General features: G+C 34.8%; 1 protein-coding gene across 1 annotated transcript in view; it reads left to right on the top strand.

Moving 5' to 3' along the window:
* LOC116565901 (protein eyes shut homolog) overlaps nt 1-22,010 on the top strand; it is a 774,713-nt gene that overhangs the window by 375,218 nt on the left and 377,485 nt on the right. The window contains exons 10-11 of the mRNA XM_032299846.1: nt 10,756-10,880; nt 19,365-19,480. Of these exons, the coding sequence (XP_032155737.1) occupies nt 10,756-10,880; nt 19,365-19,480 (241 nt within the window). The remainder of the gene's footprint in view (nt 1-10,755; nt 10,881-19,364; nt 19,481-22,010) is intronic.

Here is a 22,010-nt window from a genome sequence, read left to right as displayed (position 1 = left end):
CTATTTCTCTGCTATGATTTTTGGCAAGATGGGAAAAAGTAATACCATGCCTTCAGACTTTCATTTTGGTATAGCCATCTATGGAAAAGGATGAAAATTAGAGAAGTATAGTTATTTTCAAACTACATATTATATAGTTAATTAAGTGCAAAAGATATTTTCTATGAGTATTCATTAGATTTGCTAACTTTCCAAATTGTGCTGTTACAAGCTGACGTAAGAAATTAAAACTTCTCACTTTTAATATAAATCCCAACTCAAACAGGCATTGTTACCGAGTACTACTCACCCATTGAGAAATCAGGAATCAGACACTTGAGAACTGGCAAAAAAAAAAATGCAACGCAAATTCAAAGGAAATGAACTTATGAGTAGAATTTAAAATCTTGTCATAGACATAGGATCTTACAAAATTGACAAAAGTTCTGCTGGATAATTTTTTCAATCATACGCTATTGCCAATAGAGATTGGACAAAGTTAGGCTGGCTAAAGCTGAACAAGGGAAAATCAACAAGATTGTGTACATGAGACGTTATTCAAAAGATAATGATTTGTATATTGAAGATGAAGAGAGGCATTTTGAAAACCTGAGAAAGTTATAGTTTTATTAAATTAATTTTACTCTGTCAAAAAAGAAATAAAGAATGCAATAAGATAACATTATGTATGTTAGGATTGAGGGGCATGTCATAAATCATAACTCATGATTTCGAATGCGCTTTTGTAAAACCTAAGATATCCTTTAAAATGTGTATATATTAGTATTTTTCTAAGATTAAACAAATTCTCGTTTTCACTGTGTAATGTGCAATTTTGGTCCCTTTGTTAATTTGGCTTATCTTCAGTTCTCTGGGATTCTTACTTCTGTTACTCCATGATGATACCTTCTATATCTTAGGTACATATGTTTGTTTATCTGTCTATCTACATGTGTACACACACATCCGCACCAGAGGGCTTACGGAAACATATATGCTAAAATAAAATGCATTTGAATATGTACAAAAGTAAAACATTAAACAGCTCCACCATAATGCCTCCTTTAGGATTACTCAGATATTTCTTATTTGTTCACACAATTAAAAAGTAGTATAAAATGTGTTCTTTGTGAAAATAACCTTATTTTTCTATTAACAAATATGTGTGAGTCCACATACATAGACAAATATTAAAACATCTAAAAATGTAATATTAGTGTGTGGAGCGTAGGAGTGAATATCTAGTTGTTGGAAGAAACTGTTCTTCCAGAGATGGGTGGTCATGGCAGTGATAGATGCAGAAGCTATGCTTTATAAGGAATGAGTGAAGAAAGTTGGGAAACATCCCATTGAAATAGGAAATTTTTGTCATTAAATGAAAGATGTTTTCAAGTACATGTAAAATGGATTAGAATGCTCATGGATCATTTCTGCTAATAGAATGCTATCAAATGGATGGAAGAATTTTTTTTTTGTGAGATGAAATCTTGCACTGTCTGTGGCCCAAGCTGGAGTCCAGTGGCGTGATCTCAGCTCACTGCAACCTCTGCCCCCCGAGTTCAAGCAATTTGCCTACCTCAGCTTCCCGAGTAGCTGCGACTACAGACATGCACCGTCATGCCCGGCTTATTTTTGTGTATTTAGTAGAGACAGGGTTTCAGTATGTTGGCCAGGCAGGTCTTGAAATCTTGACCTTGTGATCCACCCGCCTCAGCCTCCCAAAGTGCTGGAATTACAGGTGTGAGCCACCGTGCCCAGCTGAATTTTTTTAAGTATATCTAAGATGGCTGTGTGCAGTGGCTCACACCTGTAATCCCAGCACTTTGGGCCACCAAGTCGGGCGGATCACTTGAGGTCAGCAGTTTGAGACCAGCCCAGCATAGCAAATCTCCATCTCTACAAAAAAACACAAAAATTAGTCGGGTATGGTGGTACACACCTGTGGTCCCAGCTGCTTGGAAGGCTGAGACACAAGAATTGCTTGAAGTTCACTAGGAGGAAGAGGTTGCATTGAGATCACGCCCCTGTATTCCAGCCTAGGTGACAGAGCAAGACTCTCTAAAAAAAGAAAAAAAAGTAAGATTATTAAAATAACAAAATGTCAAAAGACTTGACACTTTGCAAGTGTTATAAAACTGGGGTTAAATTTAAGTTTTGATGTTAGAGCTGTTGCAAAACCAAATTAGCTGTGAAGTTGTGTGTTTCTTGACACTGAAAGGGCCCTGAAACATTCAAATAATAACTTCTTGAATATGCTTTTTGGGAAATTTCAGCACTAGAAGATGCGAACATTCAAATGAAACAAAATTTAAAAATATTTTATCAGAAACCACTTTTATCCCTGAATATATGAGTGGCTCAGGATTTGGACTGACTCTTTCCATGGGAGCACTATGTTTTCAGTGAAACCTAAAATTGTTCTGTCAACAGAATTTTTCTTGTTTTTTCATTTAAATTCAGAGCAGATACAGGGCTCCATTTACCGGTAAACTCAAAATATTTTATCTGTCTTAGATTGTGTTCTCAGGATTTTCAAGTATATATAAACGACCCTGAAAAGTGCATAGTACATAGCTATAAAAGGTAATTACCATTAATGTTATAATATTTGTTTATAATATTTGCTGACTTGACTAGAGCAATCTGATATAAATTTGCAAACTTTCTTGATAATTGAGAATTTTGCCTTGAGAAGAGCTTTCTGAACACAGTAGAGTAATATAGAAAAGGTAATACAAGTTACAATAGATTGAGGTAAGTTTCATTGTCGAGGTGGGTTCTGGCTATTTGCTTGTTATCTCTTAAAAATAATCCCCTGAATAAAAATCTACTTTCTTTTATATTAAATGTTTTATACTTAAAAGTAGAATATAGAAGAAAAAAATCATCTTAACCAACGTTCTCAGTGTAATTTGAATTTATTACATTCCCTTCTCCATTTCTTCTTACGTGTTTTTTAACATATGAACTAGGTTGGGGCACCTCACATGGCTTGTAGAGCAGTTGTTTTTAATGCTTTTTGTCTCATCTCAGCTGTGTTAGACAATTTTCAATATATTGGCTTTATATTGGCTTTTTTTTTGGAAGCCGGGAGATCTTACTGAGGACACACACAAGGGAGCCACTCATAGATCAGCCCAGAAGTTTGCCCCTTTTGGCCTGTGGGCAACCCTTGGCTAATAGGGAACAAGACTGTGAATAATTACTTCATTGTCAGTCATTCTGAGTAAATTTCTGATTTGTCTTTACAGATTTTCTATCAGTGCTCATTGTGTACATAATTATGTATTGCATATACAAATTACCCTCAAAATTTTGTTTCTTAAAGAACAAGCATTTATTATTTCATCGTTTCTGTGAGTCAAGAATTTAGGAACAGTTATCTGGGTGGTTGTGGCTGTGTATATTTCATGAGGTTGCATACAAGACACCATCTGGATTACAATTATATGAAGACCCGCAAAGGGTTGAAAAATCCTCTTTTATATCTTCTCATGTGGCTATTGGTCAAGGCTCCAGTTCTCTTCCACATGGGCCTCTTCATAATGATATATGAGTGTCCTTATGATAGAGCATCTAGCTTGCCCAGGAGCTCCAAACAGTGTAGGAGGAAGCCACCCTTTCAAGGAGAAGGGGAGTAGACTTCATCTTTGCTGAGAAAAGTATGAAAGAATTTAAAAACTACTGTAGTCAGACTGAGTCGCAGTTACTCATAGTGGCAAACTGCTAAACAATGCATTCTTAAATGACTTTTCTTTTTCCCTGTTTGTTCTTTCCACTCCTTCACTTCTGCTTACTTGGATCGTCTTCCAAATAAACAACCAGCACCCAGCTCTGTCTTAATTTCTGCATATGGAGAATTCCAAATTAATGAAATTTAAATATGATCAATATCAATATATGAAACAAATTTTACTGAAAACTGAGGTGAAATGATATAATCTACAATAAAGGAAGTTATTTTGAGTTCTATTCATTCACAACTACTGAGACAGTTGTAGTTAATATCCTTTTTACCTAAATCCTTGTATACGTCCAAATACAATTTGAACAGTTATTTAGACAATATTCCAGTTTTTAAAGTGGTTTCAAGAAATTTTGATTTATGTTACAATAATTGCTAAGCATAACTTCTCTTAATCTGTATTCATATTTGATAGTAATAATAGAATTACTCAGGACAAAAGTAAAAATGTTAAATTAAAATGACCTTCAGCATACATAATTTAAACAATACTAAAATTACTTATTTTATAATTCAATTTGCATTATACTTTATACAGTTTACTTAAGGCTATAATAAAATTAAATTACACATTTGAAAATACATATGATAATAATTTAGATTCCCATCTATCACAATCTCTGCAACAAAAATGAAATAAGATTAAAGTACCTGTATTTTTAAAAATTTAGAGCATGTAATGTGCTCAATGGAATAGTAATGAAGATACTGAAATGAGAAGCAGTATAATATTGAACTGATAATCAAGACCATTCTGGTCAGATATTTGGCTTTTCCTAGTCACTAGGCCATCCCCTACTTATCAACCTGAGGCTCCTATTACGTTTACCAGAGACATAATAGTTTAAAATATCAATTATAAGAATAATGTTTTACAAAAGAAAATAAGTCAAATTTGTAAGACCATGGCATTCATCTGAAGGATGAATATAAATAGAAGTATGTAAATTCCAATGACCTAGATCAGCTATATGACAATTTCTGATCCAGTTAGAAGTTCTGGTATGTCATCCAGGACAGAGAAGAGGTCAGGACACAGTGGTAAGAGAAGTGCAAAATGGTTTGTTTTGGTTTGGTTTATGGTTATTCTTCAGAACTATAGCTCCTTATGTAAAAATAAGGCAAAAATTCCAAAAGGTCCAAATTTTTGACAACAGCATAGGTAAATAAACAAAATTAGGCCTAATATCCTAGGTGTGTAGATTTCTAATTGGAGGCTTCCTGTTCATGACTATGATCAGTTACTGATAAGCAGAGTATCTACTATTAAAAAAAGAAAAGTTACGTGTAGTTTTGGTCACTAATTATTAAAAAAAGAAAAATCACAGGAAGGAACTGTAGTGATTCTGGAATTGTATAAAGTCATTTGTTTACACATCTGATACTTTTCAGCAATTCTAACTTAAGAATTTTGGGCTTCCGCAAAGTTTGTAAATAAACACTCAGCTTCTGAGCATTTAGAGTTAATGTATTAAAGTCGATGCTTTGCAAATATAAAAAGCCATGTTATAACATTGTTCCCTCCTTGACTATTATTAAACTACATCCCTATCAACCATATTATCAAAGCCCAGCAAATGGGATATTAGAAATTGTAAATGTACTTCTTTTTAAATGTAAATATTTCAAAGTCAAATAAGAATTTAGTGAGTGTATGTAACTTGAATTAACCCCTATTTAAATTAAAATGTTATCCATCTCAACAAAAAATGAAACAGGTTTCTGAGTACAGTAGATTCTGGGAGATGAAAATTCTGTTTTTGAAAGCTTCTTCTTTCTTACCTTAGTGGTATGATACTAGGCACATTTTATTTGTTTGATAAACAAATAAAGCAATTCTAGAGAATTGCTTTGTTATGTGCCTCATAACTTATCTTAATAAATGAATCAAGTGCTGTTTTTGGAGTGGTAAAATCCATAAAACTCCCATGGACAAGACCAACAGCAGACATGGGTTATGTTTTATCTTTAAGGAACAGAAACAAGTGAAGGAAATACTGGAAAATAAATAGTACGATGTTGGGCTTAATCAATGTAAAATAAAAGTAGCTGTATCAAAGGAACAGTATCAGCAACCTTAGTAAGGGCCTAAAGGAGGATTTTCAGGAGGGACTTGGGTAGTAAGTGGTGACTAGCAGCATGGTTATTGGAAAGCATCCACGCCAGGTTGTTATCCAAACAGCTGCAAACCATACAAAATAATTTAACTTCTTATCTGCAACAACAGGTTGTAAAACAGTGTTTACCAATTTGAAGAATCATTTGAGAGTGGCTCCTGTCACCTGCAAATAGCAGTTAAACTAAATTTTTTGCATCAGTAAGCTAAATGGAAGCATAACATTGGGACTGTCTAATGCTAAGTTCTGAGTTCTCATTTTTTTTTTCTTTTTTTTGAGACAGAGTTTCACTCTTGTTACCCAGGCTGGAGTGCAATGGCGCGATCTCGGCTCACCGCAACCTCCACCTCCTAGGTTCAGGCAATTCTCCTGCCTCAGCCTCCTGAGTAGCTGGGATTACAGGCATGCGCCACCATGCCCAGCTAATTTTTTGTATTTTTAGTAGAGACGGGGTTTCACCATGTTGACCAGGATGGTCTCGATCTCTTGCCCTTGTGATCCACCCGCCTCGGCCTCCCAAGGTGCTGGGATTACAGGCTTGAGCCACCACGCTCGGCCCTGAGTTCTCATTTTTAACAATTGCTTTGAGTGTTATATTTTATAGTTGCTATGCTGTAAAATTAATTTGTCTTTTATGCCCATTCTCCTAGTATGGCAGAGCAATTCTTGTGTCAAAACCCTAGTGTGACAGTGTCATTATGTAGTAGTGTTTAATAGTTTTTAATAAATCCTTTTCTATAAACAAGTCAGGTATGTTATTTCAATCTGTCAGGCATTTTATTAAAATGCTTATAAAGTAAATAAATATGTATGGGATAAAACTGCTTATAATACCAATATAAATAGCACAATTTCCCCATATGTTATAAATTTTTACAGATCATTGTGTAAATATTTTTGTGAAACATAGGGTTATAAATTGCAATGCACTTCTATTTTATAGGAGTTTTGAAAATGTTTCCTCCATTCAAGCTAAGAATGTAAACATTACATAACCTTGAAGGAACGAAGAGTAAAAGTTTAACATTAAAAGTTTAAAATTTAAATAATAGGCCCTTTACAAATAACAAGAAGATGACTGCAATAACATACTCTGAAATTAGCAAGTGGAGTGCATTCTAGGAAAGCAAAGCTTAGCACTCACAAAGCAGTCGATCTAATTCACTATATTAACACTTGATCAAGAAAAATACATATGACTATATCAATCATTATCATATCATATATCAGTTAATCAATATGATTATATGATATCAACAGATGAATAAGAAAAATCATATAATCTTGATGCACAAAAATCACTTGGCAAAACTCAATTTCCACTCATAAAAACTGTCAGATTAAGAATAAAAGGTAACCTCCTTTACCTAATAGAGGCTACATTTTAAAAACCTACAGCTAACATTACTCAATGATGAAAACTATAACCTTTCTCCTTAAAATTTGATACAGGCAAGCATTTCCTGTCACAACAGTGCTATTTAATATTCTTTTAAAAGTCCTACTGGGTGCAATAAGATGAGGAAGAGAAATAAAAGGTGTGCTGATTGAACAGGAAGAAATAGAATGGTCTTTATTTACAGGTATAATAATTATTGTTGGAGAAGATAATTTTCTTTGTAGAAAACTCTACTATCTACTATTTAAAAAAAAGGAAAAAAAAACCTCTTGGGCCTAATAAGCCAGTGTAGCAAGGTTTATATGATAAAAGATCATCGTACAGAGGTCAGTTGGTTTCCAGGAATGAACACTGGAATATTGGAAAGAAGAAACAAAAAAAACAAACCACTTAGAACAATAAACAAAAATGAAGCATTTGGGTATAAATATAATAAAATATTTACAATATCTCTACATAGAAAAGTATAAAATACCCATGAAATAAATCAAAGAAGATATGTGTAAGTGGAGAGATGTTTCTTCAAATAGGTTGAAAAACTCAAAGATGATGTTTCTTCCAACTTGATGTACAGATTAAAAGCAATTTCACTCAAAATTCCAGAAAAGTTTTTAAAAATATACGTGAATAAATTATTTCAAATTATTTATTCAGGTACTTCTCCTTTAAAGAGGTGTACATGACTCCTTATCTGTTAATTACGGGATGTGCACAGCAACTTCCCTGTAAAGATTAATGTTGATAAAATGTGATGAGAGTGAGCCTTTTCTATGATGTCTATCCCAGAAACCTGTAACACCAGTGTAACCATGGGAATAATATTAAACAAGCCTAAATTGAAGTATAGTTTACAAAATACTTGACCAATGCTCTTCAAAACAGTGGAGGTCATCAAAAACAAGGAAGTATGAGAAAATATTAGAGTCTAAAGGAGCCTAAGGAGACATGACAACTAAATGTAATGTGGTATTCTGAATAGAATTCTTGAACAGAAACAAAAGACATTTAGGTAATTCTTGAACAGAAACAAAAGACATTTAGGTAAAAACTAAGGAAACTGCAATAATGTATAGGCTTTAGTTAATAATAATGTAGTAATATTGTGTCATAAATTTAGTTAATAATAATGTAGTAATATGTGACAAACATACCATGTTAATTTAAGATGTTAATAATCAATGAAACTGGATATAGAGTATGTGAGAATATTCTATGCTACCCTTGCAAGTCTTCTGTTAGCCTAAAATTATCGCAAAATACAAATTCTGTTAAATTTTTTTTATACTCCTCCCTTCAAAAAATCTTTGTTAGTAAGTAATTTTTTTCTCCTTTGCAATGAAAATTATAAGCAATGTTAATATTGTTCATAGGTAAGAATGTAGACATATGGATATTTTATATAATTCTGCCAAGAATATAAATTGATGGGGTGACTGGGCAACATAGTATGACCCATTTTGTATGATGGACACACACAAAATGTCCATTTTATATAATGAATGCACACACAAAAGTTAGGCAGGTGTGACGGTGCACGCCACCTATAGTCCTACATGGGAGGCTGAGATGAGAAAATTACTTGAGGCCAGTAGTTTTATATTACAGTGAGCTATAATTGGGCCACTCCATTGCATTCCAGTCTGGGCAACAGAGCAAGAACCTGCCTCAAAAAATAAATAAATAAATAAATAAATAAATAAGATACATATATTGATAATGCTTCTTTGAAGAATAACTTATGATATTCACAGAAAGACAATGAACACTTCAAATACTGACAAAATGACCCTTGAGTTTATTTTGCATATAAGTTTATCTTGCATATAAGAGTAAACCGCTAGTGATGAATTCCTCTCAAAAAAAAACAAAAAAAACTGCTCTGGGTTTCTTTGTGCTACAAAGAGAGAGAGGCAATTGAATACTGAAGATTTCATCTTGACAGTACAAGATCAGACCATCCATAAATCCACACACGGTTAAAGCAAGTCTTATTGTTTGTTGGTCAGGAAAGTCTTCAGCTAGGTAAGGATCTAGGATAATAGAGTTACTAGCATTCCGAATTGTCTAAAATTTATAGTTACCTAGCTTTAGATGGGTAAAGTTAGTTGCAGTGAAAATCAGAACTTAACTTTTATATCACCTAAGCAACTGTGTACCCAAATAGAGTGGCTGAATTTGGCCAGCTAAGCAGTACAGACTGATAAATTCTACTTTTGCAAATTTGCTAGCATTATAACTTTGGTAAAGTTATATATTGTGAATAAGTTTTCAGTAAATATTAGCTGTGGTAAAACTTATGATCTAATACTATATAATGATCTAATTCCTGTTTATGTAATTTATCCGTTTTCATCAGCATCACCAGACTGTCCTCTCCCACAGTATATTTCAGCCATTCAGAACTACTTGCAATTTTTGGATTAACTCACAGTCTTTTCTTATTCTTGCCCTTGGGTGACAAAAATTCATTTCTTTATATGCTGATTATAGCACTTATATACAATCATATACTTGTGTTTGTCTATTTTCCCAACTAGGCTCGTTGCTTCTTGAAGGCAGACACAGAGTTTCACTTGTGTTTGTATTCTTAGCATTCATAAAGGGTCTTCATGTTGTATGTACTGGACAAATCTGTACCAATAGCTATGGACATAACACTTTAATCAGTGTTGTCGATCCTCCATCAGTTCTTGAAACATGGTTTAACAGGTGACATCTGAATGGTTTATATAAAAGCATTTTTAAAAAATTAATAAGAGGAAATACAATCGTCTCTGACCTATTGACTCTTTCCATATCTCTTCTTCCTATTATGGAGCATACCTTTCATCCAATTTCCCCATTTTAAGAAGTCTCCTAGAGACCTCTGTTTTATTTCTTTTCAAACAATTCACTTGGATTTAAGCAGATACGCACAATAATGTAATTTCCTGTATTAGTTTCCTAGGAATGATGTAACAAATGACCACAAACTTGCTAGCTTAAAATAACAGAAATTTATTTGTTCATAGTTGTGGATATCAGAAGTTCATAATTAAAGTATCAGCAAGGTCATGCTCCCTCTGAAAACTCTAGGAGAAAATCCTATCTTTCCTCTCCCAGCTCCTAGAGGCTCTGGGTGTTCCTGGACTTAGGGCTGCATAACATCAATCTTTATGTGTACATTCACATGGCCTTCTCCCCATGGGTCTCTCTCTTCTGTGCTTATAAGAATACTTGTCCCTGGATTTAGAGCCTACTGAGCTCATTCAGAACAACCTCATCTCAAGACACATAATTAAATCTGCAAAGACCAGATTTTCAAATAAAGTCACAATCACAGATATTTAGTGTTAAGTATTAGACATACTGTTTTGGGGCCACAATTCAACTCATTGTATCACTCCAAAATAGGCTCCCAGGTACATGTTATTGGAGCTCTGAAAACACATTTGAGTGATGGAATCCCAAGATGAAAAGTGATATTGCCCATGTGTACAATATATACAAATATATTTTTAATTTTTTTTTCTTAGATGTCTTCCTGGATTTTCTGGCCAATTTTGTGACATTAATATAAATGAATGCTCTTCCTCACCATGTCTAAATGGTGCAAACTGTGAAGATCACATCAATGGATATGTTTGCAAATGCCAACCAGGTAATTATTTTAAAAATAATAATCAGGCATACTACATATATATTAAAATAATATATATGTTTATGTAAATGTACATGTGTGTATAATACAATTTTGACAGTTTACTCCACCAATACTGTTGTTGACTATGAAGTTATAAGCAATGATTATTCTTTAAAAACCTGAAATGAATATTGTATAGGATACTCAAAAGCAAGCACTTAGGCTATGATCAGGAAATCTTAATGTTTAGACTATAATACCTTATTCATGGATTTTCTAAACATAGACAAATATTTGTCTAAATATTTGTGTCTCCCTGAAATTCACATATTGAACCCTAATCAACAATATGATAGTATTAAGAGGTGGGACCTTTGAAAGATGATTAGGTCATGAGAGTAGAGCCCTTGTGAATGGGATTAGTGCTTTTATAAAATAGACCCTAGAGAGCTAAGCTAGCTGGCCCTTCCACAGTGTGAGAACACAGCCAGGAGGCACCATCTGAGAATCACGAAGCAGGCTCTCCCCAGGCACAGAATCTGTCAGCAACTTGATCTTGTGCTTGCAGCTTCCAGAACTGTGAGAATAAATTTCTGTTGTGTGTAAGCTACCCAGTTTATGGTATTTTTGTAGTAGCAGTGTAACTGCTCATTAATAACTGGTCTTTTTGAACCATCTCTACCTTTGGTCATATTCCTTTAGGTCCATGTTGATATAAGTGATTGGTGTTCTTGCATCTTTGTCCTTCCTTTTTCTTTAGATTTCTAACTTCAGATTTGTTGCTCTCTTCCTATATCTTCTGCCACTCATCTTATTTTCAACATTCAGTTACATCCACCCAAAAGGGATGTTGGATGCCTAAACTACCTTGAGTAGCGATACTTTTGCAGGAAAATATGTAGGAGATATTTTTGGTCACTTTAAAGAAAATTATTGAGCCTGGCATGATAGTAGCATGCCTATAGTTCAAACTATTTGGGAGGCTGAGAAGAGAGGATTACTTGAACCTAGGAGATAGAGGCTGAGGTATGCTTTGATTGTATCTGTGGATAGCCACAGATCTCCAGCTTGGGGAATATAGAAGGACTTCATCTCTTAGAAAAAAAAAAAAAAAATGTCACTATTCACAGAACTTACAGAAGACTTCAGAAAGCTTATGGAAACCAAGTGGGTTCTGGGCTTCTGGTTATTGGCTCCACTAAAAAAATAATAGCCATGCGAGTATTAGGATTAATATGATTTATATGAAGTCATGCAAACTGGTGAATACCTATCAACTGAGTCTCACCCGCATAGTGTTGAGAAGTTAAACATCACTCATAGACCTGCTCTATTTTTTGAACACTTATTACCAGTACTAGGCTTTATTTGGTCACATAGAACATCTGGAGAACTTTGCACTTGCCTTTTGAAATACACACTTGTACATAATACTGGAACTTTTGTAGGTAAAGTAAGTAGAATAAAATTAGTTTTCTTATATAAGAAATGAATACTATTTCATACATTTTGCCCCTTTCAAGCAAAATATGTGTATATATATATATATCTTTATTGTGCCCTGAACACTTAATACTCTATGGTAACTAGCATAAACAATAAAAAATTCTACAAAAACAGTTAAGAAGTAAAATGCCCATATAAATTTTTTCATAATAATAGGTATCTTATAACTTTTAGCTTCATTTTCTGTTTTATGTTAATAAATATCTTACAGGTGCTAGATTAGTTTTGATGCTATAGGTTAATTCCACTACTCTAGATTCACTTGGAAGCATGGGACTGATTTTGAAACTGTTGAATCATTCAGATAAAGCCATATGATGAGGCTACTTTTCAGATACTTATTGGAAAGCAGAAGGCCTCAAAATGATACTCCTCTGTGCTGTTAGGAGTTACTCAGAATTTGCTGATATCTTTGACTGATTTACACTCTTCAAAACTTAGTTATGGGAGCGAAAACTAAGTGGCAAATGAAAAAAACAAATTTTTAGAAAATGCTGTTGACACCACCCAAACCTCCTGTCTCTGCTCCAGCCATAGCTTTTTTTTTTTTTTTTTTTTTTTTTTTTTTTTTTTTTTTTTTTGAGACGGAGTTTCACTCTTGTTACCCAGGCTGGAGTGTAATGGTGCGATCTCGGCTCACCACAACCTCCAGGTCAGGCAATTCTCCTGCCTCAGCCTCCCAAGTAGCTGGGATTACAGGCACGTGCCACCATGCCCAGCTAATGTTTTGTATTTTTAGTAGAGACAGGGCTTCACCATGTTGACCAGGATGGTCTAGATCTCTTGACGTCATGATCCACCCGCCTTGGCCTCCCAAAGTGCTGGGATTACAGGCGTGACCCACTGTGCCCGGCCCCAGTCATAGCTTTTAATCTTGCCAATCCATCCGCCCTTTAAAGTTATTTAGCAATAATCTTTCTCCTGCAGATTATTCTTCATCCGTCTCTCATTTTCTTTATGAGCGTAGTTTGCTTTAGTTTCAGGGTGTTTTTATTCCCACAGTAACATTAACTCTCTGGTGTACAATTCTATGGTTTTGGCAAATGCTTAAAGTTGTATAACCACCCTCACAGTAAGGCAATTAACCACCATCCTCCAAAATTTGCTCATGCTGTCCCTTTGTACTAACTTTTTCTTAATCCCCAGAAGGAACTGATTTTGATAGAAAACTATTTTTTTTCTCTATTTTTTAGTTGAAAATTCTACCCTTTTTGGAGCTCTTTTCCTTGTTTTATGAATTTTATATTTCAAAAGTCAAATGTATGGGTTCTTTGGCATGTATGTGCTTAGGAAATTATGATAATAATATCAATATTACTGCATAGATACCAAGGTATTTTAGATGTATTAACTGATTAAGTTTTCATAACAACGTTGAGAAAAGGGCATCTCATTTTGCCCATCTCCTTTTTCTAATAAGGAAACAGAGTCCCAGAAACACTGGGTAATGTCTCACAACATGTTCGTGGCAGAGCTAAGATCCACACCTAAGAAGTCTGTACTGACACTTGTACATTCATCATCTCTCCTATTCCCCCAAAATGTTATATTGGTGAAGAGAAACTCCCCATAAAGTATAAAGTTTCAGTTATGCAAAATGAATAATTGCTAGAGATTTATATAATATCATGCCTATAGTTAATAGTAATGTATTATATAAACGTGTTAAATGGTGAGAGTTCATGTTAAATGTGCTTACTACAGTAAAAAATTCAATCATTAAAAAATAATTCAATCATTAAAAAAAAACTTCCACAATAAAATCCATCAGCATGGTGCAGCTTAGTCTAGATGTTAGCAATTCTCACCACTGTGAGAATTCTCAAAGTCTCCCACCCAAATCTGTCTGATTTTCTCTTTAAATGATTCCATTAGCAAAAATATAAAACTTTTCACTCTCCTGAGTAGTTCATAGCAATTTGCTTTCTCCTAAATGCCATAGAAAAACACAAAGGCTGATCCTCTTCATTTACACATGTCCACTTCTCTATGTCATTCATTTTTAAAAAGCCTTAAACAATTTTGATAATTCTTTTCTAAGCTTTGACCTCAGTCATGCCATTATCTTTATCTTACACAGTTCCAGGTAGAAAAGTACACTAAGTATTCCTTTGTCTTAAATTGGTTAAACACTATAAATCATTGCCATTTTCCTCAGTTGTGGAAATCTTTCTTACATTCACATTATGTTGCGAATTATCAAAATTCTCTTGTCTTTCTAACAACACTTCCACTGTTGTAACCCTGGGTAACTCCTCCTCTACGCCGAAAGTTTTGTAATTTTATCTCTTTTCTCCCTTCCTTCTCCATTTTAGTACAAACAGAGCTGTGTGACTCCTGCAACATGCTGAACAGAACACAGTTTGAAAAACTAAATACTGGTTTCCCTACCAGATATTCTCCAAAACACACTGAAATTTAAACTGGATATAAGCGAGTTAGAAGACATTCTAAATGTTGTTTATTTTTGTACCACCAAATCCTCATAGAGAGTTTGTATTGTAATGGGTCCTGCGGGAGTGTTCAGTACATACTGAAAAGGTACAATTCGTTTAAGATGGCCTATGTTGTTCAGTTACTGACAGGGCCATGGTGAGCATAAAGCCCTCCACCATCTCTAGGCGGAAAAATTATATAAATATACCCCTTCCTCCAAGCCAACAAGGTGTAATACTGAACAAGTGGAGCACAGGGTAGATTTTATACATCACTCATCTTCTCTGCATGAGGTCTTTGAGCAAGAAACAATCTGAATATCATTTAGGACAGTCCTAATTACAGAGCTCTTCCTGTACCTATATAGGTAATTAAATGGATTTTTGAGCTCATTTCCAATGAAGTATCAATATAGGTATTCAGATGGTTTTTCTAGAACTAGAAACACACTTAGTTTGTTTTTAGCCTAAATAGTACCATGTATAGTGTTGAATACAATCTTAAACACCCAGTAAGTGAAATCAGACCTATCCCATGAGGAGCAAATTGAAAGTAATAGGGAATAGTTTCTGTACTGCAAATTCACTCAGAGTTGTTCTCAATCCCTGGACAGTAACTGTGCCCAGATACCTTTTATACCCAGCAGGGGTGCAATGGTTTATATTGGTGGTAATGCAAACTTCAAATGCATATTTTGCTCAGAAATTTAAAGGCGATAGAGAAACAAAAACGCTTCAAAAAATTAAGAAATCCAGGAGCTGATTTTTTGAAAAGTTCAACGAAATAGACCACTAGCCAGATTAATAAAAAAGAAAAGAGAGAAGTATCAAATAGATGCAATAAAAAACAATAAAGTGGATATTGCCAGCGATTCCATAGAAATGAAAACTAACATCAGAGATTACTACAAACAACTCTATGCACATAAACCTGCAAACCTGGAAGAAATGGATAAATTCCTAGAAACTTTCACCCCATCTAATGTGGTTTCCTGTACTACAGAGGCAAAAGTACAGTATTAAAAGCTGCAATTTCCAGACTCCCTGAAAGCTGGAGTTGCAAATATTATTGAGTTCCACCAATAATAAACATACCTAAAATCTCAAGGCTCTAATGGAGACCATTTCTGGGTATCTTAGCAGATTTTTCTGTTAAAACAGTCATGGAAATATGTGGGTCTTTGCAGCAGATCTCACTGTAGAGTCATTAATTCAGTGTGTAGGTGCATTGAATTGGCAGCTTCCTGGTAATCAGCCTTCCTTGGATTGGCACAATGGGTTCTTGAACTCAAAAATTCTAATGGTGCTTTAATATTTCTCATCTTCCTAAACCTGGCTCAGGGGACAGAATGCCTCTTGACTTATTTTATATCCTTGTTTGTTGTCTTTGACCAAGACAGCCTTAATGTTTTTCTCAGCTTGACTAGGCTTTAAACAGACTTCTTCCTGACTATAGGTCCCGATCTCCCTGTCCTTAGAGCATTTACTTTAGAAAACTTGTAGTTGTAAATTATTTCTCTGTCTCTTTGAGATGTATATCTTCTCTCAGGCTGTTTCTCATGGACCAGGAAGTCTTTCCTTAAAAATGTAATGTTGTACTCCAGAGGCTGCAGTAAGAAGATTGCTTGAACCCAGGCGGTTGAGGCTGCAGTGAGTTGTGATCACACCCCTGCACTCCAGCCTGGGCACCAGGGCGAGACCCTGTCTCAAAAACAAAACAAAACAGCAGTAACAACAACAACAATGAAAAACAAAACAAAATGTAACCCTGGAAGGAGACAAATAGTGCCCTTATTTTGCAGTCTCTTTGGGAGAGTAGAACCCTAACCTCAGTAAGAGACAGTCAGCAAGTACAGGTGGCCTAACCACACTGACCAAATTCCCACCCACACAAACATCCCCCCAGTACTTTTCTGTTACTTCACCGGGCCTTTAAAAATCTTCCTGCTGCCATTTATTTTAGTGGGATTGAGTGCAAGCTCTCTCCCCTATTGTAAAAGTCTCTGTCTCCTATTTCAGTGATCTTGAATAAAGTCTTCCTTGTCTGTATAACTGGTCCAGTGCAATTTTTCTTTTACAATTCCCATCTTATGGTTTAAAGGTTTGTCATGTTCTTCACAGTATAGGAAGCAAAAGAAAAACTATGTCATCATTTTAATTGCTTAAAATATATTTGGAAATATTTTATTCAATCAAAAGAAGATACATAAAAATATAAACTGTAATAAATGTGTATAACACCATGTGTTCTGAGAAATAGAATATTAGCAATAATTCTCACTTCCTCTATATGCCTCCAGGGACATACCACTCCCTGAAGTAACTACTGTGAATTTTATATTCAACATTTGCTTAGTATTCCTTAGAGTTTTATTTTATATATATATATATATATATATATATATATGTATATATGCATTTCTAAGCAATATTATTAAGTTTCATATGCATTTGAATTTTATAAGCACATTTATCAGGGTGTATTTTTATGGAATATATTTTTATGCTCAGTAATATGTTTGTGAGACTCAACTATGTGAATGACTAGTCATATTGGCTTTTTATAAACCCTGCAAAGATGGTTTTTTCCATATAACCTTTTATAGCCTCCTTAGTAGAGTTCCCAGTGGAATCAACTCAGCATATGAAAGAGCATTGGAAAAGTGGAAAGAGTCTTGGATGAGGATTTGATAAATTTAGTCTCTTGGCAGCTATTTCCAAGCTTGATGTGGACATTGCCATGTCTTTTAAAGTCTGGCCTTATTTTTTTCTTATAATGCAATATTTCAGTAAATCATTTCTAATTACCTCAAAATATGTATTTAATTGTTTTGTTACAATTTATTACGGGAGAACAATCAGAATATCTTCCTAAGTATGAACGATAAGTTTTACATTTCCCAACAGCCAGGGTTCAGATTAAATGCTAATAGACAATACATAGAAAAATAAAAGTTAAGAAGTTGTAATTACAGTCATCATATTTAGTCAGTGAGCAGTGAGAGCTGCCTGTGAAGACCCATTGTCCCTATGTAGTAGGGTATATTTAGGTTAACATGATGTTGTGGATAGCATGTTAGGCATATTAAGATTCACTAGAAGTAATTATCTGATAGGAAAGAATCAATGGTTTCAAAAAGTGTTCCTGATAAGTATGTACCCAGTAAATTATAGCTGAGATATTAGCTTATAGAGTACTTAGCAATGTTGGTCAATAGGTTGATGATGAAAATAATGAAATGTTTGACTAGCAAAAGCCAAACAAAATACATACAATCAAATTACGTTTTGGTATGGAAAATTAGATTGTCGTGTTTAAGGAGAATTTTTACAGCCAATGGCCAAATGTACAAAGATACCATATTTATATTCCAGAGAACCACATTGTAACAAATACTAACAGTAATACTACAAGTATTACAAAAACATTGTATATCTAGATATCCATAGTAGTTGCTTTCTTCAGAATTTAAGAATAATATTAAGGGAATTATGAAGTGTCCTTATTCTATTGCCTTCCATGTATTTATTCCAACATAAAATAGGTAAAGACATTTATATATGCAATGTTGAATGGCACCACGAATAAGAGCTGAGACTTATCGTACTTGTACTCGCTTTTATTTGTACTTAACTGTATGATTTTACAGCAAGTTATTTATTTTCTCTGAGTTTAATTTTCTCATGAACTAAATAGATATAGAATAATAGCTACCTGATAAATATGATCATGAAGATGGCCGGGCCCAGTGGCTCATGCCTGTAATCCCAGCACTTTGGGAGGCCAAGGTGGGTGGATCACCTGAGTTCAGGGGTTTGAGACCAGCCTGGCCAACATGGAGAAACCCTGTGTCTACTAAAAATACAAAAATTAGCCAGGTGTGGTGGCACATACCTGTAATCCCAGCTACTTGGGAGGCTGAGGAAGGAGAATCGCTTGAACCTGAGAGGCAGAGGTTGCAGTGAGCTGAGATCGCATCATTCCACTCCAGCATGGGCAACAAGAGGGTAACTTCACCTCAATAGCTAGCTAGCTAGCTAGCTAGATAGATAGATAGATAGATAGACAGACAGATAAATAGATAGATACATACATAGATATAGATTGATCATGAAGATACACTGAGGCAATTTGTACAAAACACCTAGCATAATTATTTCAAATAGTAAAAGCCAATAAATATAAGCTATTAACATAACTGTTTTTATTATTTTAAAAAATTGCAGCCGGGCACGGTGGGTCATACCTGTAATCCCAGCACTTTGGGAGGTCGAGGCGGGTAGATCATGAGGTCAAGAGATCAAGACCATCCTGGCCAACATATTGAAACCCCATCTCTACTAAAATCCAAAAATAAATTAGCTGGGCAAGGTGGCATGTGCGTGTAGTCCCAGCTACTCAGGACACTGAGGCAGGATAGTTGCTTGAGCCCAGGAGGCGGAGGTTGCAGTGAGCCAAGATTGTGCCACTGCACTCCAGCCTGGCACCTGAGACAAAGCAAGACCCTATCTTAAAAAAGAAAAAAAAATTTCATATCTTCTTTGTAATTTTGTTTAACAGGATGGTCTGGACGCCACTGTGAGAAAGAACTTGAATGCATTCCCAACTCATGTGTTCATGAACTGTGCATGGAAAATGAACCTGGCTCGAGATGTTTATGCATACCTGGATTTACGGTAAAGATAACCGGTGGTTTTGGTTTCTTCATTCTCTTTGCTATGCAATGAGTAATAGAAAATTACATAGTGAAAAATAAGGTTGGAGTAGTTAATCTTTAGGGCATCTCTCCTCTGTACAGGCTACATTTTTCTCAGCATTCCTTTTTCCCTTCTTGTCCGTTCATCATTTGCACCCCCAGTCCTTTCAGGAGAAAAACATTCTGATAAATTGATTCACACTAAGGTGCAAGTGACTTAATGTATTGGCCTTTAATGTCTTAATGCATTTGGAAGGAGGATGCCAATAGAGGAATTACTTAATACTGTCAGGGTCTTGGCAGAACTTTTATTTTGCCCAAGGACATAGTGCTACTTCCAGGGTTGGGCTCAGTATATTGTATGTCCAAGGAGGACAAATCTGCCTCCTAAGCAAATTTGAACTCGTCTGAACTCCATTAGCACTAGAAATGACTTTCCTTGGTAAAAATGTCTCTATTAAAAAATAGCTTTTGACCACAGTCTTTTAACAAAACTGACCGCAGCCCATGGATATGGTAAAGAGACAGCAATTGGTAAGACTGGGTTATCAGAAATTTTAAATGTATATTTATAAATATCATTATTAGACCAACCTTCACTGAGATTAAGGCTAAATAATTAGAGAGGGGGTATAGTCAGGTGACCCAGTGCAAGAATAAAGAATCATACTTCAAGCATCTGGCCAGTGTGTAAGAAAGATGAACAAATGGAAATGGAAGTGCAAATGGAGCTAGAAACTCCTTCTCAGAGCTAGCTGAAAGATCAGAAAGGAGAAATCAGAAACTAGAGTCACTAGACGAGGTGAAGGAATTACATAGAAACATATGATCAATAACTGTCACCAAACACAAGATTTTGAAAACTCAATTGTGGAAGGGCTTGGCCTAAGTCCACTGCTCTTCCCTCTTAAAGGATGTTCCCAGGGCTCATTTGTTTTGGAGGGATATGATGGAGATCAAACAGAAGTCTTCCTTTCTCTGAGACCTTTCTAATTTTGAATTTCCCCTAGGAAAAAGATTTTCTCTTACTGCTCCCAAAGGTATAGATCTTTGGAGAAAAAAATGAGATGCTGTGTTACTTAAATTGGATGTTAGCTGGTATCAAGAAGTTATTTTTCTTACACCTCAGATTATACCAATAATATCTTCCTGAAAGAGTCAGTATAAAGAACAAAATACAAAGATGTGTTTTTTATTTAACGATATCTTCTGCCAATGCAGCCTTACATACATAGAAATCTAAATCGCTTAGAAAATCAATGCTTATTTTATAGAAGATATGTTTTCATAAACAAAATAATTTACTACCAAGTATCTCCCAAATTTCCTAAAACAGTTAATCTCCTGGTATATGTTCTTTCACATGTGAAATATGAATCTATTAATACTTGAGCTCTCTCTTTAATAAAAAATAAATTCGGAAGGATAAATTTATTAGTATATGTTAGAAATATAAACATCTTGAAAAACTATAGTTTTATAAGACCACATATCTACTAAATAGGATAAACTGTTACAGATATAATGCTTTTAAGTTGTAGTAAACCACTTACTAAATTAATTTCAAATTTATAGTTTCATAACCATTCTCTAAGTACTTGAAAGCTGAAATGAAATTAAAAAACTTGTCATAGCAAGAGATAATGTTTGTGTGAAATGCTACGATGAGATAAGGGAGATTCAACGTTTGCTAATGCTTTAGTTATACTTAAAAATGAGTAGCTAAAGATAGGGGAAATTTAGTTTATTGTAAAAGAATTTTAACATTGAAATGTTATTCATGCCAATGCTATAGCACGATATATCTAGTCTAAAGAAAATATTCCTAAAAAATATACTTTGAAAATCACATGCAAATTATTAATTGGAATTGAAAGTAAAACAATCTGCTAAAGTATCAGAAAATCAAAGAAAATATTCAAAATATTTGTGTGAAAAAATATTGGTAGCAAGTTAAATTTTTTTCTTTCCCATTTATTTATTTTATTGCATTTTAGGTTTTGGGGTACATGTGAAGAACATGCAAAATTGTTGCATAGGAACACACGTGGCAGTGTGATTTGCTGACTTCCTCCCCATCACCTACATCTGGCATTTCTCCCCCTGCTATCTCTCCCCAGCTCCCCACCCCCCACCGTCCCTCCCCTATTTCCCCCCAACTGACCCCAGTGTGTAGTGCTCCCCTCCCTGTGTCCATGTGTTCTCATTGTTCAACACCCGCCTATGGGTGAGAACATGCGGTGTTTGATCTTCTGCTCTTCCGTCAGTTTGCTGAGAATGATGGTTTCCAGGTTCATCCATGTCCCTACAAAGGACACAAACTTATCGTTTTTGATGGATGCATAATATTCCATGGTGTATATGTGCCACATTTTCCCTATCCATTCTATCGTCGATGGGCATTTGGGTTGGTTCCAGTTCTTTGCTATTGTAAACAGTGCTGCAATGAACATTCGTGCGCACGTGTCCTTATAGTAGAACAATTTGTAATCCTTTGGATATATACCCAG

This window comes from Sapajus apella, unplaced genomic scaffold, assembly GCF_009761245.1.
Source record: "Sapajus apella isolate SASKATOON/1434 unplaced genomic scaffold, GSC_monkey_1.0 scaffold41, whole genome shotgun sequence".
Lineage (NCBI taxonomy): Eukaryota > Metazoa > Chordata > Mammalia > Primates > Cebidae > Sapajus > Sapajus apella.
The sequence above is the reverse complement of the archived record's forward strand: the minus strand, read 5'-3'. Positions and strand labels throughout refer to the sequence as shown.